This window comes from Miscanthus floridulus, chromosome 1 (assembly GCF_019320115.1).
Source record: "Miscanthus floridulus cultivar M001 chromosome 1, ASM1932011v1, whole genome shotgun sequence".
Taxonomy (NCBI): domain Eukaryota; kingdom Viridiplantae; phylum Streptophyta; class Magnoliopsida; order Poales; family Poaceae; genus Miscanthus; species Miscanthus floridulus.
The window spans coordinates 64589468-64609206 of record NC_089580.1 but is presented as its reverse complement, the minus strand read 5'-3'; the positions used below and the strand labels follow the sequence as shown (position 1 = coordinate 64609206).

At 44.9% G+C, this 19739-nt stretch overlaps 1 protein-coding gene across 1 annotated transcript; it reads right to left on the bottom strand.

The window, feature by feature from the left end:
* Window positions 1-1302: 1302 nt before the first annotated feature.
* Window positions 1303-19555, bottom strand: LOC136458002 (uncharacterized). The gene is made up of 5 exons (XM_066458013.1): window positions 19402-19555; window positions 3041-3276; window positions 2576-2883; window positions 2122-2434; window positions 1303-1644 (listed from the first exon to the last, which is right to left on the bottom strand). Exons 1-5 carry the CDS (start codon window positions 19553-19555, stop codon window positions 1303-1305), a joined length of 1353 nt encoding a protein of 450 aa, XP_066314110.1.
* Window positions 19556-19739: the final 184 nt, after the last annotated feature.

Sequence of the window (19739 nt, the reverse complement as noted above, 5' to 3'; positions counted from 1 at the left end):
GGAAAAGGCGCTTGCTGGGGGTGTTGGACAAAGGTCCGTGGTTCCAGGCTGTCAGGGCTAGGACCCCGATCGACGCTGCGTGCATCCCGGTTCGGCCTGAGCCACGTGTAGATAGGCGGTCAGCATGGGGCGGTCGTCAAGTTAAGACAAGGTGCGGTTGTGGCTTCCTATGTCACACTCGGTGGTTGTGGCGGTGACAGGGTGTAGTGCCCCATCTGCTATGTCCTGTTCCTCGGACGGGGAGCGAGGTCGCGAGTCGGCGTCGCGATACGAAGCACTCCGCTTGTTGAATGGCGGCGGTCTCCACCAGTGCCTGGAGGTTCCGGTGGATCGCTTGTTCGCGAGGGTTGATCGGCTCAGATAGGCTGCGCAGGAGCATTGCCGCGGCGACAATGTTCTGACTGGTCCAAGTGAACTGCAGGGGATTGGTCCCCCGAATCGGGGCGTTGCACTGGGGCTGACGGGCGTGACCCTGAGCGTCGTTTGTTGGTCTATGCACACAGGGTGCAGTGTGGCACACCGAGCGCGCTGGTGCAGTTGGTGGCTGATGCGGCCACTATCATCGTAGATCCTCCCCATGCTCACATGTGAGCTCGGGGGTCTCCGCGTGTGGGCCCGGCGGGGCATGGGTCTGGAAGGACTCCGTTACCCCTAGTGGCTGTTCCAGGGCGTCTGCCACGGCGTACTCCTAGGACCAGGGCCGTCCCACAAATTTCATGGGCCCTTGGGCCAGTAAGACACTAAGGGCCTGGCAATGTAATATTTGAATAGGATGATTAAAGTATATAACTTGTAGCATATATTTAATTCTTTTTGAAAAGGTAACAGTACATCAAAGAAGATAAAAAATGGCAAAATAACTATGATGGTTACCTCAAATAAAACTATGGTGCTTCAGTGCTTTTTAAAAAAGCGTCTTCGAGCATTTCTTGATGCAAAATCTTCAAGAACACTTTCAAGATCAATTGTATCTAAAATATCCTTCTCAATGCTGCACATAGCCAAGCCATTTAATCTTTCTTGTAGCATAGTTGACCTCAAACAATTTTTCAGTAGCTTCAATTTGGAGAAGCTTCTTTCAGCTGATGCTACTGTCACTGGAATAGTTAACAGAATCCAATATGCAATAGAGGCATTTGGATAGCAATCTGCAACTTTAACAAAGTGAAGAATCTCATATGCTGACATCAACTGATCTGGCAAAGTTACTTGCAACACTTTCAACTCAGAGAACAAATCATCTAACTCAACATCAGACTTGTTGTCATGAGAAAAAGTATTCACAAAAGTTGTGCAACAGTCTCATAGATCACTATGATCCAAGGACTTTAGATTTTCTGAATTGAATAAGAAACCAAATATTTTCTCAAATTCCTTTAGCTGATCAAATCGACTAGTCAATGAAATAATTGCATAATCAACAATAACTAGGAAGTAGTCATCATTGAAGTCATCTATAGCTGACCGTTGTAATTCTTCAGTTTCATCATCTTGTTCATCAAATTGCTTCTTCCTTTTACCTTTATGTTTTGTAGGAAATGTTGGCTCCACATCCAAACTAGATGCAATGGATTTTGCAGTCTCAATACTTGCACTTAAGCCTATGTCTCTATACTTCTTAAAATATGATATGACCCCTTCTATCTGTTTCAAAGTACTATCCAAGCACACAATTGGAGACTACAACTTTTTGCTCACCATGTTGATAACAGATAAAATATCTTCCCAAATAACCATACCAACTAAAAATTCAAAATTCTCAATAGTGGTTACCAATGATCCAGCTTCACTCACCGATTTTGGGTCCTCGATACAAGTTCTTTCCACCTCCTTCAGAGCTGATCTTATTTGAGAAGCTTAATACCTGATAGGTTTCACACTCTTTATTTGACTCTCCCAATGAGTATCAGACAAGGGTTTGACAGTGAACCTCTCAATATGATCGGTCAAAATTTTCCACTTTTTAGTAGATTGTGCAAACAATGCATATATCCGTTGTATGACACCAAAAAAAGTAATAGCTTTTCTATAGGATTTTGCCATATCACAAAGAACAAGGTTCAGACTATGACATGCACATGGCATATACAATGCTCTTGGATTAATTTCAAGGACACGTGCCTGCACACCTTGATGTTTTCCCTTCATGTTGGAACCATTATCATACCCTTGACCTCTCACATCATCAATGTTCAAATCAAGAGACTGCAATGCATCCAATAGTACATTAAAAAGCCCCAATCCTGATGTGTCATCAACCTTTAAGAACTCTAGAAAAAATTCCTCTACTCTTGGAATGGCACTTGACATATTAACACACCGCACAATTAGTGTCATTTGTTCTTCATGACTCACATCTGGGGTACAATCCAAGATAACAGAGAAGTACTTGGCATCTTTTATGATCTTTAAGATATGTTTTTTCACAGCATCAGCAAGCATAGCAATTAACTCATTCTATATCCTAGGGCCAAGATAATGATGATAGATTTCATTATTTTGAATGCGCCTAATATGTTCTTGCATGATAGGATCAAATTCAGCAATCATTTCCACTGTGGCTAGAAAATTACCATTATTTGATTGATAAAGTTTTGCATTTGTTCCTCGGAAGGCAAGATTTTGTTTAGCAAGAAACTTCACAGCAGAAACTATTCTTACCAAAACTTGTCTCCAACGCTCCTTCTCTTTTGCAATTTCCCGCTGCATTTCATCCTCAATTGTTTTATTTTTGCTCAATCTAATCCGAAGATCATTCCATGTATTCATGTTTATCAGATGCTCCACACTGTTCTCATGTTGTTTTAGTTTCTCACTCAAATGCTTCCAATCCCTCACTCCATCATTTGCTAACAAAGAATTGTTCTGATTTGATTTGAATAGCTTGCAACAAAAACAAAAGACCTTGTCCACATGTTTACAGTAAACTAGCCACTTCCTGTCAACAACCTCTCCATTAGTTAACTTTTTGGAGTAGTAAGCATATGAAAAACGCCTTATTACTGGGATCACTAGGAAATTGTAAATCCATCTCTCTCACAGGCCCTTTCTCAATTAAGATATCTCTTTTGATATTGGTAAGATTTTCCCATGTCCTAGGATCAAAGATAGTCAACATTGATTGTTCATCAATATATAATTTTTCTGTATCATCCGAAGGCTGCAAATTTTCACCTGATCCCAAAATGTCCTCATTAGCATCAGCTTGCACATCTAAATTTTCCTCCCCTGCAGCACCTTCATTAGCATCAGCTTGCACATCTAAATTTTCCTCCCCTGTAGCACCTTCATTGGCATCAGCTTGTGCATCTAAAATCTACTCGTTTGTACCACCATCATTGCCATCAGCTTGTGTGATTATTGGTTGATCAAGTTCCTGCCCCTGATCTTGACTGACTTCAGCATTTCTTGATGTTGGAAAAAACCTATGCAACGCACCCTTTTGCGATTCTCTAGATTGAAGTTCTTGTTTTCTTTCTTTCCTTTTTTGAGCACCAGACTTATGTTTCTTTGGCAACATCTAACATGATAAAAAAATATTGAATTACAAATCAAATCCCTAAAGCCTAGCCCTATCCCCGTAAGAAGGTATTGATCTGTACACTAAAGTACTACTGAACTACAATCAAATTGATTTGTTTATTTAAGAGGCCTGATACCTTTGCCGACTTGCCGTTGCTGTGAAGATGGATGCCGCACCGCAGGCCACGCTGGAGGGACGTCCGAGACTCTGAGCTCGTCGCGGCGCTCGCTAAGGGCCGCCTCGGCACTTTGACGGCACGGGGCTGGAAGTGTTCGAGCCTTCAAGGCTGAGCCAGACATGCCCGAGGCACTGATGGGCTAATGGCGCTCATCGTCCTGGCATGTATTACGTATATACAGGAACATGGGCCAGACGTCCTCGGGCTTGTAGCACGTGAACTCGACGATGTACACCGGACGGGGCCGCTTGAAGTACTAAATGGTGAGCAGCAGCAGCACGGTGCTGAGCCAGGCAGTCATGGGCCCCCAGCCTCATGGGCCATGGGCATCGCATAGGCTGCCCCCCATAGGACGGGCCTACCCGGGACCGATGGTGGCTAGGCGCCATGTCACCGATGCTGGAGCCGTCACTCCCGACGTCGTCATCCATGATGTCGAGGAAATAGGTGAGAGCATAGCTCGTCATCCCCACGAACTTAGACATGAGAGGGTGCGGCGCCAGCACCTTTTGGAGTCCCCGGGTGTATGCGTCCATGGAAGACGCAAGGCCGTAGGGGAACTAGCCATACGGTGGTTGCGTTAGAGACAACGGGGTTCCGCTAGGTAATCGGCGGAAGATAGAGAATAGTGAGTACATAACAGCGTGTATATTACTCACAGTGGGGTTTGAGCAGAGAGTTTGCTCAGAATGAAGTACAGATGCTGCGTCATCGAAGTCGCACGTCCCAGAGTCGATGGAGGACGTCCCTTCGATGGGTGCCGGGTCACGAGCCTTCTCGCGGAGGTGGAGTACGCCGAGTCGGTCGGCGATGAGGTCTAGGCTTCCGAAGAGGAAGGCCTGGGATGGCTCAAAGGCGGGTGGAACCCACACTCCGTCAGGTGAGAGTGCGGGAAATTCCAATGAGCCGAAGCGAATCGTATCACCTGAGCCAGCCACGGTGGGGGTGGCGGAAAAATGGGTCATTCGATGACCAAAAAGTGTTGAACGTACAGCGTCTTCCTCACGGACGACGCCAACTGTTGGTACAGAAAGTGACCAACTAGTAAATATTTGTAGTTTTGCTGTACGTTGTGATCGGAGGTGGCCTAGCACTCAATGACATAGGATTTATACTGGTTCAGGCAACATGCCCTACGTCCTAGTTTGGGTCGGTCGGCGACTTTATTCCCGAGCCCAGTTGCTCGAAGTCTGTAGTGGGGTTACAAACGAGAGGGAGAAAGATGGGGTGTATAAGAGGTCCTGATCGGCTCCGACCGGAAGGGTCGAGAGTGACTAGGAACTTTGCTACTGAGCTAGGTATTCGAGCGTGTGCTTAAGGGTTTGTGAACTATCGATCTAGTGAGTCTGAGCTTGAAGAAGTCAGCCCCCTAGGTTGGAGGGAGCGACATCCCCTTTTATAGATAAAGGGGATGGCTTTACAGGTGAGAGGGAGAGAGTACGTATGTTTCTAAGCCTTGTTGCCCACGCTGATGAAGATTGGATAGTGGTAGGCACCCCCAACACTGTTGATGTTGCTAGTAGAATGTCAGATACTGCACAGGAGGTCAAGCTATCTTCTTCAGGAAGGATGGACGCCTGGTACCTGCAAATACTTTTTGATGCCTAGTGGTATGTGAGGAGCCACGCTATGTTCACCCGATATGGCAAATCATGGAGCCCATACTGTGCAATCGATGTCCAGAGACACGTGGAGCGCTTACCGTATGGGAGTTTTAGCGGCCCCTACAATACTGTAGGGGGATATGTCGGTGCCTACAATATTGTTTGTGTCAGGGTGGCTATAGAGCACTAGTTTCGCGTAGGGTATGGTCCCTGGTACAATGGTTTTGACTTAGTGAGCCTTGCCTTGCCTTTCTCCGCACTGTCTTTTGGTTCCTTCCGAATGGGGGGCCCCCGGTCGGATGGCTCCAGTCGGCTCCGAGTGCGCCGGTCGGAGAAGAGCGGTGAGCAGGGTTCTCATGGGCCCCGGTCGTAGGGGTCGGAGTCGCGGGGTCAGAGTAGGAAGCAGCATTTTTGGGCCAGGCCTTCCGATTGGAGAGACCGCTCAGAGGTGGCTGGTGCCCGAAGCGAGTGCTTCCGGTCGGAGAGGTGGACCGAGGAAGTTGATGAGCGGGCACTTGTTCTTTTGGGTAGACCTTCCGGTCGGCGACCTGGACTGCCTTTCTGGCCTGTTGTGTTTTGGACTCTTAGGGCTGGCCCATGAACTACATTTTGTTTTCCTGGGCCGAGCCCGGGCGTGGAAATCGGTCCCTGAGGGACCCCAGGGTTTATGAACCTGACACATTGAGTTTCTCGAGCAAGTTGTGTCATAGATTTAAATTAGTTAGTATCTTGGGTTGTATAGGATTGAGGTCATTTCCACTGAAAAGGAACAGTATCCGAGCCAGAGTAATAACATATATAATAGTCGCTGAGCTCTTGATGCCATAGAACATCATGCTGATACAGGAATTGAATCACTTTGAAACTTAATGCAGCTTAACCATGGGTTTTGCTTATAGAGTAGGATATTCTTTTCTACTTTAGCATTATGCATCTCAGGACTGGCAGACCCAAAGAAGAAATACTTGTCGAACCATCTTGCTATGTTTTGAGCAAAACAACATGATTTCTAGTGGTCTGATTTCTCTAAAAGGCAAAATAGTGGCATGAGACTGACTTTTTTTGCTGTTGTATATTCAGATTTTCCATATATGTGGTTGCTAAATTTCCAAATCACTTACTAAATATAGGATAGTTAAAAGAAGATTTTTGGACTTGACATGTTTCTTGTTCTTTTAAAAATAGGTGGACTACTAATGATAGCCACAACTCTATAACCTTGTTGCTTATATATTATCATGCATTCATATATTCGTAAGAAATGTGAGCTAGTATAAAAATCTAGAAATGATTTTTTTGTTGGTCGGAAAATATTGAAATCCTAAATTTTGGAATTTTATAGAATAAGATGTGTGCAATTTTTAGGAGGAGTACCGAAGCAGTTCTCTTTCTAAATTTACAAATTCCATTACTAAACAAATCTAAATATCAGTGTTGATTTCAACTGGCATGAACCACCTTCACACTCATTGAAATATCCAATAAAAAAGGAATTATAGAATTGAAAATTGCAAAAGAAACTAGCAATACACATCAAGCATGCCTCTCTTTCTTTTTGTAAAGTTGCCTTGAACATGAGACCCGTGAAAGAGACTGTGACAGTCTAAGAGGGAGGGTGAATTAGACAACTTAAAACTCTAATTCTAAACTATGACCTTGTCGGTGTTTTGGACCAGCGGGCCCTCAACCAACTAGTGAAAATGTACTGCGTGCCCCTAATCCTGGATGGTGATGCAAAGAGACACAAGGTTTATACTAGTTCAGGCGATAGGTGCCCTACGTCTAGTCTGAGAGATCGATCTTGTATTCCTTGCACCGAGGTGCTTGTAGTAGGGGGTTACAAGCAGGGCGAGAGAGGGAGTTAGTCCCAGGTCTCTGCTGTGGAGCGATGTGACTTGCTTGAGATGTTGATCTTAGGCCATGGGGAAGCGTGTGTGTTACAGAGTGTTGCTTGCGCATGAGTGAGTGAGTTCGTCTGTTCCTCTTCCTATGCGTGTTCGTCTATCTTGTGAGCTCATCCTAGAAACGGCCCCAGGTCCCTCCCTTTTATAGCTGAAGGGAGGACAGGGGTGATACATACGTCTGCTACGCGGTTTCCTATGAATGGAGGTGGCGTTTCTGAGCCATGTAGCTTGTCACTGTGGAAGCATGGTTGACAGAAGCGGTCCTTGTCCTTGATGCACTGGGGCGACGCACCGGTCACACCTGATCATGTGTGACATGGGAGCTCCAGTGATAGCTTGACGCAGGGCATGGTGGGCGACGTGCCGGTCGCTGTGTGTTGACCGCAGTAAAGAGCCGAGGCTCAATTGGTGCCCTAGGACTGAGTCATCGTGGGGGGCTCGGCGGGCATGAATCCCGAGGTTGTCGAGACCCTGAAGTAGATTGCCGAGGCATGGAGGGAGTAGTTGGTCCTGTACACTGATTCCGAGGCTATAGTGACCCGGACTTGACTTCCCCATGCCGCGTTGTTCCTGGAGTAGGGGTTAGGTAGCACAGTGCAGTGCGGGCGCCAGGTCAGTGGGCACAGTATCGAGCACAATCAGCTGGTAACCCATGCCCTGTCCTGTCCTATCTCGGATGGTATGGTGTTGATGCGACTTCCCGTCTCGTCGGCTGCTTTGCTGTGTTGAGCCATCATCCGTGTGATGTTGCGGGAGTGGTTGGTCACATTAATTGGACGTGATGCTCTATTGGGGAGATCGGTCGAGGCATAGGTGATGGGGTTATTGTTGAGCCGGCCTTGAGCAAGACGGAGAATCGACATCTCATCCAAGGCTTTATGCGCGGGCCCTCGGGCGAGACGGAGAATCGATTCCCTGTCCGAGGCCTTTCGTGTGAGGCCTTAAGTGAGGCGGAGATTCGGTAGGCCATCTGAGGCCTTTCGTGTGAGGCCTCGAGCAAGGCGGAGAGTGGGTGGCCTCGGTCAAGGCCGGGGGTTAGCCAATAGTTTGTCTCTTGGCATTGATTTTGACAGGGTCTAAGCGATTTTTTGGTTGTTGTTTAGGGGACCTCTTTTCATGGTACCCGACAGACCTCTTTTTCTATTCTTAGCAAAACCTATGCGAAAGATAAACTATTTAAATGTGCAATTACATTTTTGCTACTTTGTTGCTATCTCTACCACAAAAAGAAGTTATGCAAACAATGTAAATGTGGAAGCTAAAAAGTAAGGTAGAGATTTGCATACTCCCGTCGACTGACACCAATATTTTTACTAAGGTATCAAGAAGCGCGGAAGCTTCTTCCTAGTCCTCATTGGAGCCCCTCGTTAGGAATCCCTCGCAAGGGCCAAGCTCCCAGTCGGGTAACTCCGTAGATAGCCCTGGACCTTTCCCACATACAAGTGGGTCTCTGGTGTGCCTTCTGGCAAGCCTCTCCTGGACCGCTTTCCTGCCGTCTTCACTATCAAGCTTCCGGCAGAACCGCTGTAGGCCTTGTTCCCTCCTAGTACATGGTGGTGGCCACACCACAAACGCGGTTAGTGTGATCTTGCAAGACTACAAGCCCATCCGATATACAACAATGGTGCGCACAAGCACCGAGTGGTAAGAGGTATGCAAACCTCACTAAACACTAGGCCTAAACCTAGAGCAAGCGCATAAGCGGTGGTCTAATCAACCTAAGCACTTCGCAAAGTACCTACGCTAATCACCTAATGAATCACTAAGCACTATGCAAGTGGAGATCACTAAAATAGTGTGTCAACACCCTTGGTATGTTTCCTCAGCTCCACTCTACTCAAATGGTTAGTTGGGGGTCTATTTATAAGCCCCACTCAGAAAGTAGCCGTTGGGAAACGAAACCCACTTTTCTGCTACTGACTAGACGCTGATCACGTCCTGACCGGACACGTCCGGTCGTCCCGATCATTGAGCGTGCGCGCTGATTGGACTCTAGGCTGAGTCCGGTCATCATCGATCAGACTGCGTTCGGTCGTGCTAGCGCCGCTCTGGAACCTCTCTGGAAACGATCAGACGTTGCACTTCGTGCGTCCGGTCGTCTAGTCTGATGCGTCCGGTCACGCTGAAAACACTTCTGTGATGATGAATAGTGTCACCGGTGTGTCCGGTCACTACTTCACTCAGCGTCCAGACATAGCTAGCCGACTGCCTGTTGTTGCCTGGCACCTGATCGGACGCTGATCGGTGAGTCCGGTCACCTCTATCGGGCTCGTTTCTTCGCGATCTTGCGTCTAGCTTGGTTCCAATCTTTGTGCTTGGACTTTGCTTGACCTTGTATGTCTTCTATGCATCTTCACATGTTTTTTGAGGTGTTGATCATCGGAACATCACGTCTCCTTCAGTCCAAGTCATGTTTTGCATCCTATTGAACTACAAAACAATTACTTGCAAATTCATTAGTCCAATTTGGTTGTGTTGGTCATCAAATATCAAAATCCAAAGTAAATGAGCCTAGAGTCCTATTTTCCTTACAATCTCCCCCTTTTTGGTGATTGATGATAACACGACCAAAACAAGTAAATAATAAATTTTTGGAATTTAAAAAACTATCTAGTTGCTATGATGCAATGCAAAGGGCAATGTTATATGATGCTAAGAGATATCACATGTAAATATCTTTGGAAATTTATCTTGCCCTTACAAATGTCCCTATGTGGCATTATGGATTTAAGCCTTCCCTAACTTCATAATCCACTATCCTCTCTTTCTCGGACCATTGCCACTTGTAAATTATTATGATCGGGCTTGCTTTTGGTCCTACAAATTCCCCCCTTTTGGAATCAAACACCAAAAGGAAGACATTAGTAGCACAAGGGATGGTTAAACTTTGTGATCCTTTGTATGTGTAATGGAATAGGTCACAAAATTTGACTCTCACATTATATAGACTAAGCTCCCCCTAAATATATGCATACATATGATGGAGAATGTAGTTTATGCATAATTAGTAAATTAATGCTCAAGGGAGTTTAATCTACATAATGTATGGAGAAAGCATATAAATACCAAAGTAAAATCGACATGATAATATCAGTTTAGAAATACCACATGTTACCACATGTGGAAACCAATTTAATTTTTTATACCACTTGCAATAGGTGGTAGATATTTGAAGTACGATGCTTAACTCCGGGGACTTCATTTTCCTTGCAAAGAGACTACTACACACATGATAAACTTGAACAAGTGTTAGTCTCAAAGCATTTAACTTGTAGAGTAACCTCTCCTAAAATTGTGCACACAAGTATTAAATATTTGTAGGAGACATGCACATTGATTTTTAGAATAAAAATACCACTTGAAAGATGATATCACATGAATGTAAGAATCATTTTCTAAAGTACTATTAGGGAGAAATTATCTATAATTTAGACTTTGGCACATATTAGATGAACAATTGTAAAATAAGCTATGTGCCATGCTCCTAAACAATTTAAACCATATAGGTTTGCTCCAAGGGTTAAGAGTGAAACCGAGCAAGCCTACCATAAGTGTCGGTGCGGGACCCACTGGGATACCCTGCAAGGAAGGGAGAAGAACTAGCCTAACTAGGATTCTTCCCCTGTAATATTAGTAGTGTTATTATTCTGTAATCCTACTAGGAACTCTCATTGTAAACCGACTAGGACTCTGGCTTCCTAACTATATAAAGGAGGGCAGGGCTCCTTGGATCAGGAGTTCAGACAATAATTGTACAACAGAACACTTTACAATCAATCCAACGTAAAGGCTAACGACGACTGGACGTAGGGCTATTACTCGATCTACGATCGAGGGCCCAAACTAGGATAAATCGACTGTCTCTTGCGTTAACCATCGAGTTCTGCATACGCTGAAGCCCGAACATACTGCCCCATGTACCCCCATGGCAGGCTATCGGTGGTCAAACATCAACAGCTGGTGCGCCAGGTAGGGGCTTTCGGTGACTTTGCATCCAAGAGCTCGATGGACCTCGATAACATGATCTTCTCGATGGGATCAACCTTCATCTTCGGTTCATGGATCTACGAGGTAGGTGACGATGGCAAGCTCCAAGGCTATCTCCTCGAAGATTTAGATCATCATCAAGACTTTTCCATTTCTTCGACAACGATAGATCAGCTTGTCGGAGGATCCGCGCAGCTCGTAATATCCAAATCAACTCGGATTCTGTGACTTCACGCATCTGATTCAAACTCAAGTTCCGCTTTCGAGACGAAGTCTTATCCAAGTTCTTTCAGAAAACCGAGTTCTTTTCTAACAAAGCTCCAGAACATGACGTCAACCTATCAAGAATACTACTCGGAGTACACTCAGAGTACTTCAAAGAAGTCAGGTCCTCTTCCGTTTGGACTCCACAACATGGCAACGTCTTATCAGACACGATCCGAAGGATTCCTCGATCCGGTGCTTAGAATGCCACTGAAGGGAGCCCAGGAAGGTCTCGTTTTAATTATAACATCTCAAGACTGCATCGTTCACTGGCCAGGTACCATTCCTGAGGATGATGGCACCAAACTAGTCGATGATACGATAACAAAAACTCTACCCTACCAAGAAGGAGATTCGATCTATGACCTTGAAACCTCTACTGAAGTTATCAACAGCTCTGGCAGTACAAAAATCAACGACGATGACAGAACAACTCACGCTAGAGAAGTATTCATCATTCGCCATCCTCGATCACCATTGATCCCCCAGAAGTACCCGACGTGAGGTCTTCAGATGAATCTGAATCCAACATATCACCATTTATCCAGGGGCACGATGGTGAGACTGAGAGTCAGAGGCAAGATAGAGAGAGAAAGAACAAATTGAAACAAGGATGTTAGCGCCGTGCTAAGCAGCAAAAGGACACTTGGATCAAATATGAGTCAGACCTAGCTGAGTACAATAGAAGAAAATCAGAGTGAGAGGTCAAAGAAGGACGAGCAGCGAATACACCCTACGATAAGATCTGAGAAGCACTAGAAGAACTCAGGGCGACCTCATATCCTAATGAAAAACAAGAATAGCTCCAGGACTTTCTTCGATCAACAGTCCTTAGGACGCACGATGGAAGGGCAACATCTCATGAACAAGAAGATCAAAATCAAAGGAAGTCCACTTTCGAAAGACTTGGACCAAGTGAAAGTCACAACGGAGAGAGCCGAAGAAATCACAGTCAAAACAACCGAGTCGAGCAACCAAGAAAGGCCAGAAGCAAAGCACCTACTCGGACAGCCACGTAGAACTACTCTCACCAAGATGACAGTTGGCAATAAGGGAGTGCAGAATCATAGTATACAGAAGCCAGAACGCACGATAGATTCCCCTGTTTTGCAAACAGACTTGCTTCAATACGACTACCTCACAAGTTCAAGCCGTCCAACCACTCCAAGTATGATGGCAAGACCAAACCAAAGCAATGGCTTAGGATTTACTCACAATTGATTGAATTGGTCGGAGGAGACGATGACATCAAAACCTTGTTCTTTCCCATGGCCCTAGAAACCATGCCACTTCAATGGTTTGACAAATTGAATCTAGGATCAATCAGAAATTGGAAAGACTTGCAAAGAGCTTTCTGTGAAAATTTTGCGGGAATTATTACACATCCAATCACCCACGCGGAGTTAAAAGGACTCAAGCAAAAAGGAGGTGAAAGTCTCATAAATTACTATCGACGATTTGGCGAACTACGAGCTCAAGTACATGACATCACACAACGAGAAGTAATCGAAGCCTTCTCTCACGGAATCATGGCTAGGTGGCAATTTCAAGACTTCAGCAAAGAAAACCCAAGAAATAATGAAGAATTCAGAAGAACAGTGGAAAAGATGATTACTGCAGAGGAGAAGACACGAGAAAGATTCCCGAATAGAAACAACAGAGACAACCCGAACAGGCAAATTCCTCGAAACAGTAGACATCAGGAGAGAAAGCGTGGTCTAGACAACACGGTAGCAATGGCTGACAAATCAAAGAAATTTACCAAGCCCAGAAGATATGATGACATTGAGAACATACGTTGCCCCTTGCACCCCAATGGAAAGCACACCATCAGAAATTGCTACACCTTCAACGAAAGATACACTAGAAAAGATAGCAAGGGAAACAATAAAGAAGACAATCTAAAAAAGGAGACAACCGTGAAGACAAGGGATTCCAAAAATCTAGGGGGACAGTGGTAGTAATCTTTACTGGGGTTCCAGATTCTAGAAGCAAACATCAAGAAAAACTAGCGTTATGAACCATCATGGCAGCAGAACCTGCTACACCAAGATATCTCAATTGGTCAGAGTATCCAATCCAATTTTCAAGAGAAGACCAATGGACCAGCGTAGAAAACGTAGGCCATTACCCACTGGTTCTAGATCCAACCATTGCCGGTATGACTGTTATGAAAGTACTAATCGACGGAGGAGCCAGACTCAACATCATTTTTTAGAAACTCTAAGGAAGATGGGACTACAACTCGCCGGGATGATCACACCAACAAGCACACCTTTTTATGGCATAGTACCTGGCAAGGCAGCAATGCCACTTGGACAAATCACTCTACCGGTTACCTTTGGAACTCCCTCGAACTACCGTACAGAGTTCATCAAGTTTGAAGTCGCAGACTTTGATTCATCATATCACGCGATCCTCGGGCGCCCGGCACTAACAAAATTCATGGCAATACCGCATTATTCATACCTGTTGCTTAAGATGCCAGGGCCTAATGGTGTTCTTTCTCTTCGGAGTGATTTAAAGCGTGCATTTGACTGTGATGTTTAGGCTATTCAAATTGTAGCAAGAGCATAGTCGAACGATGGAAGAAAAGAAATAGCCACTATTGCCGTAGAAACAAGCCAAGAAGAACTAGAGATACCGGCTAAAAAGCCAAGCATCCTAGCACCACCAAAAGAAGCCGACGTCGAGCAAATCGATCTGGGCACTGGTGATCCCTCAAAAACGGCAACCATCAGTGCACACCTATCAACAAAATAGGAACTTGCGCTCACCGACTTTCTTCGGGACAACAAAGATATCTTCGCTTGGAAGCCGGCCAACATGCCAAGGGTCCCAAGAGAGTTGGCTGAGCACAGAATTGATATCAATGAAGGCTCCAAGCCTGTGAAACAATGACTACGACAATTCTCTCCTGACAAGAAGGCAGCAATTAAAAAGGAAATTACAAAACTAATGGCAGCCGGATTCATCAGAGAAATCCTTCATCCAGATTGGCTAGCAAACCCAGTTCTAGTACAGAAAAAGAATACGGACGAGTGGCGCATGTGTGTCGACTACACATATCTCAACAAACACTGCCCGAAAGATCCATTCGGGCTACCACGCATTGATCAGATAGTTGATTCAACAGCAGGATCTGCCCTATTATCCTTTCTAGACTGCTATTCTAGATATCACCAGATCGCATTAAAAGAACAGGACCAAAGCAAGACATCTTTCATCACTCCGTTCGGCGCCTACTGCTACAAGACCATGTCGTTTGGACTCAAGAATGCTAGAGCCACTTACCAAAGAGCTATCCAAACATGCCTTGGTGATCAAATCAGCAAAAACGTAGAAGCATATGTGGATGACGTGGTTGTAAAAACAAAGAACCTGGATGCACTGATTGAAGACATAAAATAAACCTTCGAGAATCTGAAAAGGTGGAGGTGGAAATTGAATCCAAACAAGTGTGTATTCGGAGTTCCTTCAGGACAACTACTCGGATTCTTGGTCAGTCATCGCGGAATCGAAGCAAGCGCCAAGCAAATTCGAGCCATAACAGAGATAGGCCCTCCTCGAAGCGTCAAAGATGTACAAAAACTAACAGGCTGCATGGCGACACTCAATCGTTTCATTTCAAGACTCGGTGAAAAAGGATTACCTTTCTTTAAACAACTAAAGAAGACAGACAAGTTCGAGTGGACGGAAGAAGCCAATGAAGCTTTCAAGAAACTTAAGGCATACCTCACATCCTCACCAGTCCTCACACCTCCAAAGAAAGGTGAAGACATGATGCTATACATTGCGGCAACTTCTACTGTAGTCAGCACGGCGATAGTAGTGGAAAGAGAAGAAGAAGGGCGCGTGTATAAAGTACAACGCCTAGTATACTACATCAGCGAAGTACTGTCAGAATCAAAAATCCGGTACCCGCATGTGCAAAAACTACTATACGCCCTACTGATCACTTCACGCAAGCTTCGTCACTATTTTGAAAGCCACAAGATTACCGTGGTGACAGATTTTCCACTAGGAGACATCTTACACAACAAAGATGCAACAGGGCGCATATCCAAGTGGGCGGTTGAACTCGGTGCTCTCAACATCGATTTCACCCACGGAAAGCAATTAAATCTCAAGCCCTTACTGATTTTGTTGCCGAATGGACAGAAATTCAACAACCCGTGTCAAGCACCATCCTTGATCATTCGAAGATGTACTTTGATGGATCACTCAAGCTAGGTGGAGCCGGTGTAGGCATCCTCCTAATTTCTCTGGACAGAAAACAACTCAAGTATGTCCTTCAGATATTATGGCAAGCTACCAACAATGAAGCAGAATACGAAGCTCTCATGCATGGGCTACGAGTGGCAATTACCCTCGGAATCAAGCGATTAGTCGTATACGGCGATTCGGCAGTAGTCATCAACCAAGTCAACAAAGATTGGGATTGCACCAAAGAAAACATGGGTGCTTACTGTGCTGAAATCCGAAAACTCAAAAAACATTTCCAAGGATTAGAAATTCTACATGTCCTGCGGGATTCCAACATTGCAGCAGATATCCTTGCCAAGCTTGGATCAGACAAGGCAGAGGTCCCACCCGATGTGTTCATAGAGGAGTTATCAGCCCCCTCTATCAAACAACCCGGTGAAATAACCCCTCAAATCTCAGCCAAAGGCACTCAGATCTTGGTAATCACCAATTCATGGACCCAGGTTTTTATTGATTACATCAAAGAGAATAAGTTGCCAGCGGAAAAACAGGAAGCCACACGAGTCATTTGTAGAAGCAAGAATTACATCCTAGTAGGAGACAAGCTATACAGAAGAGCCGCATTATCAGGAGTACTCCTAAAATGCGTCTCATTTGAAGAAGGCAAACAAATCCTAGACGAAATACACTCAGGTTGCTGTGGAAATCACATCGCTTCAAGAACACTAGTCGACAAAGCATTTTGCACTGGTTTCTACTAGCCAACCGCTTTGAAAGACGCAGAAGAACTCGTCAGAAGATGCAAAAGTTGTCAGATGTTCACAAGATAGGCTCATGTGCCAGCCCACAACCTCATCTGCATCCCACCCGCTTGGCCTTTCTCCTGCTAGGGGCTAGATCAAGTAGGACCTCTCAAGAAAGCAAAGGGCGGTTTCGAGTACATCTTTGTAGCAATTGACAAGTTCACCAAGTGGATCGAATACAAACCACTCGCAAAATATAGCGCAACCAAAGTAGTCGAGTTCATCCAAGACATTATGCACCGCTTTGGCATGCCCAATCGAATCATCACAGACTTGGGTTCTCCCTTCACAGCTACAGAATTCAAAAGTTGGGCACAGGATTGTGGCTTCAGCATAGATTACGCATCAGTCGCACATCCAGAAGCCAACGGACAGGTAGAAAGGGCTAATGGACTCATACTAGCTGGATTTCAGTCGCACATCCAGAAGCCAACGGACAGGTAGAAAGGGCTAATGGACTCATACTAGCCGGATTGAAACCAAGACTGTATGAAGAGCTAGCAGACTATGGATCAAAATGGATTGAAGAATTACCCAAAGTAGTATGGGGGCTACGAACTCAAATAAGCAGAGCCACCGGATACTCGCCTTTCTTCCTAGTTTACGGATCAGAAGCCATACTACCCACCGACTTGATTTGGACATCACCAAGGATAGAATAGTATGACGAAGGAGAAGCAGAACACACCAAAAGATTAGAACTCGACAGTACAGAAGAAGTTAGAATAAATGCTACCCTACAATCAGCAAGATACCTCCAAGGACTAAGGTGCCACTACAACAAGAATACCTAGTCTCGATCATTACAAGTCGGAGACCTAGTACTAAGAAGAATACAAAAAATCGACGGACGCCACAAACTACTCAGTCCATGGGAAGGTCCTTTTATCATCAAAAAAGTCATCAGACCGGGCACATACAAGCTCATAACTGAAGATGGAAAAGAAGTCAACAATACATGGCACATCAGTCAGCTATGAAGACTCTACGCATAAAAACAACTCAAGGGGAAATATGTATACAAGACACGAGAGATCAACGTTCATGATCAACAAAGATAGCGCCCACCAAAAACATATGTATCACTATGACATATCAATATTAATGATCAATAAAGATGATTCTTTCTCGACAAACATATGTCTCATCATGGCTTACCCCGAGTTGTTTCTAAAAAGCAAAATGGCTGAAAAGACACCTAAGCATCCCAGCCAAGAGCAAAATAGCTGAAAAGATGCTTGAGCCAGCCGATGAGGGTAGCTAACAAGCTAACACCCGAAATAAAAAGCAAAATGGCTGAAAAGACGCCTGAGCATCCTGGCCGAGAGCAAAATAGCTGAGAAGACGCTTGAGCCCGCCGATGAGGGTAGCTAACAAGCTAACACCCAAAATAAAAAGTAAAATGGCTAAAAAGACGCCTGAGCATCCCGGCTGAGAGCAAAATAGCTGAAAAGATGCTTGAGCCTGCCGATGAGGGTAGCTAACAAGCTAACACCCGAAATAAAAAGCAAAATGGCTAAAAAGACGCCTGAGCATCCCGGCCGAGAGCAAAATAGCTGAAAAGACGCTTGAGCCCGCCAATGAGGGTAGCTAACAAGCTAACACCCGAAATATAATGCAAAATGGCTGAAAATATGCCTGAGCATCCCGGCCGAGAGCAAAATAGCTGAAAAGACGCTTGAGCCCACCCATGAGGGTAGCTAACAAGCTAACACCCGAAATAAAATGCAAAATGGCTAAAAATACGCCTGAGCATCCCGGCCGAGAGCAAAATAGCTGAAAAGATGCTTGAGCCCACCGATGAGGGTAGCTAACAAGCTAACACCCGAAACAAAAAGCAAAACGACTTAAACTAAGCCTGAGCATAGACCACAACAATTTCAAGACAAGACCCTCCAGCTACTTGTTCCAAATAGCAAGAGGCTCGGGGGCTACACTGGAGATACCCAAGAACACAAAGATCTACATATAACGAGTTGTTTACATGGCACAAAAGAAGGCCAGACAAGCACTCAACAGATCAAGAAAGGTTGTCAACACAAAGATCTATATATATAATGAGTTGTTTACATAGGACAAAAAAGTACTCGACAAATCAAGAAAGTTTGACAAGATAGTGCGCAGAATTGTTTACAAGGCAAAGATGAAGGCAAGACAAAGTACTCAGCAAGTCAAGTAACTCTGACCAATTGGACAAATCACCCAAGGAATAAGCAAGGCATCCAGGCAAAGAAGGCATCAACAAAAAATCTTCATTCAAAAAGAAGTATAATGTCATATTACAAGGCACGGGAATAAAGGTCAAATACATCAAGCGTCATAATCAGGAGAAGAGATAACAATATTAAGATTATCAACTATTCTACTAGCTAAGTCTTCAACCTCAGGCTCCATCCTCTCAACGACATCAATGTATTCTTGACTGCCAGCTTCCTCTGCTATCTTGGACAAAGGAGCCGCTGGAGCAAGAACCCGGACCAGGGCCAGGACATTCTTGGTACACAGTTGGGTGCACCTCTTCACGAACTCTTGGAAACGAGTCGAAATTCAAGGAATTAACTGAGCCCAAGATTGCCCATCATCCGCTGGAGTTCGGAGAACGTCGGCTACTGAACGAAAGGATTTCCACAAAGCTTTCCAGTTTTTAGTAGCCGTCGCCAACTTGCCAGACAAGTCTTCAATAGTTTTTTAGGCCTACACAAGATCTCTATCAGCTCCACGCCTAATCAACTTAGCAAGCGCAAGTTCCTCCTTAGCATGAGTAATTACCTCCTCAGCCTTGTTGTGACTTGTATGAACAAGAATCTTCATTTCATCAATGCCCTCCGAGAGCTTCTGCTTTTCAACCTAGAGAGCTGGACAAGGCAACAAACAACAAGTCAGCAGAGAGGAGAGTTTGAATGCAGAAGGAAACAAAAAGAACCCGCAATACCGTTGCACTCCTTCTTCACAGCCTCCAAGTTCTTCATGGCCTTCGAATTCTTTAAGGCCTCCTGGATAGCGGCATCCCTCTGCTTCTCGGCCTCAACAACCCAGGCATGAAGACCTTGTTCCTCCTTCTGATGCATTTGACGCTCAGTCTCCATCTCGGCATGGCAGAGATCCAGCTCTGCCTTCTTAGTTTTCGACAAGAAGAAGAAGCCGATATGGTCCTTAGAGAAGGACTGAACAAAAAGAAAGAGAGAAAAAGGCATAAGAACAGGAGAAAGACAAACACCCAAAGAAAGAACTTTAGAAAACTTACTTGGAGTTTTTCTCCAAAAGAAGTTG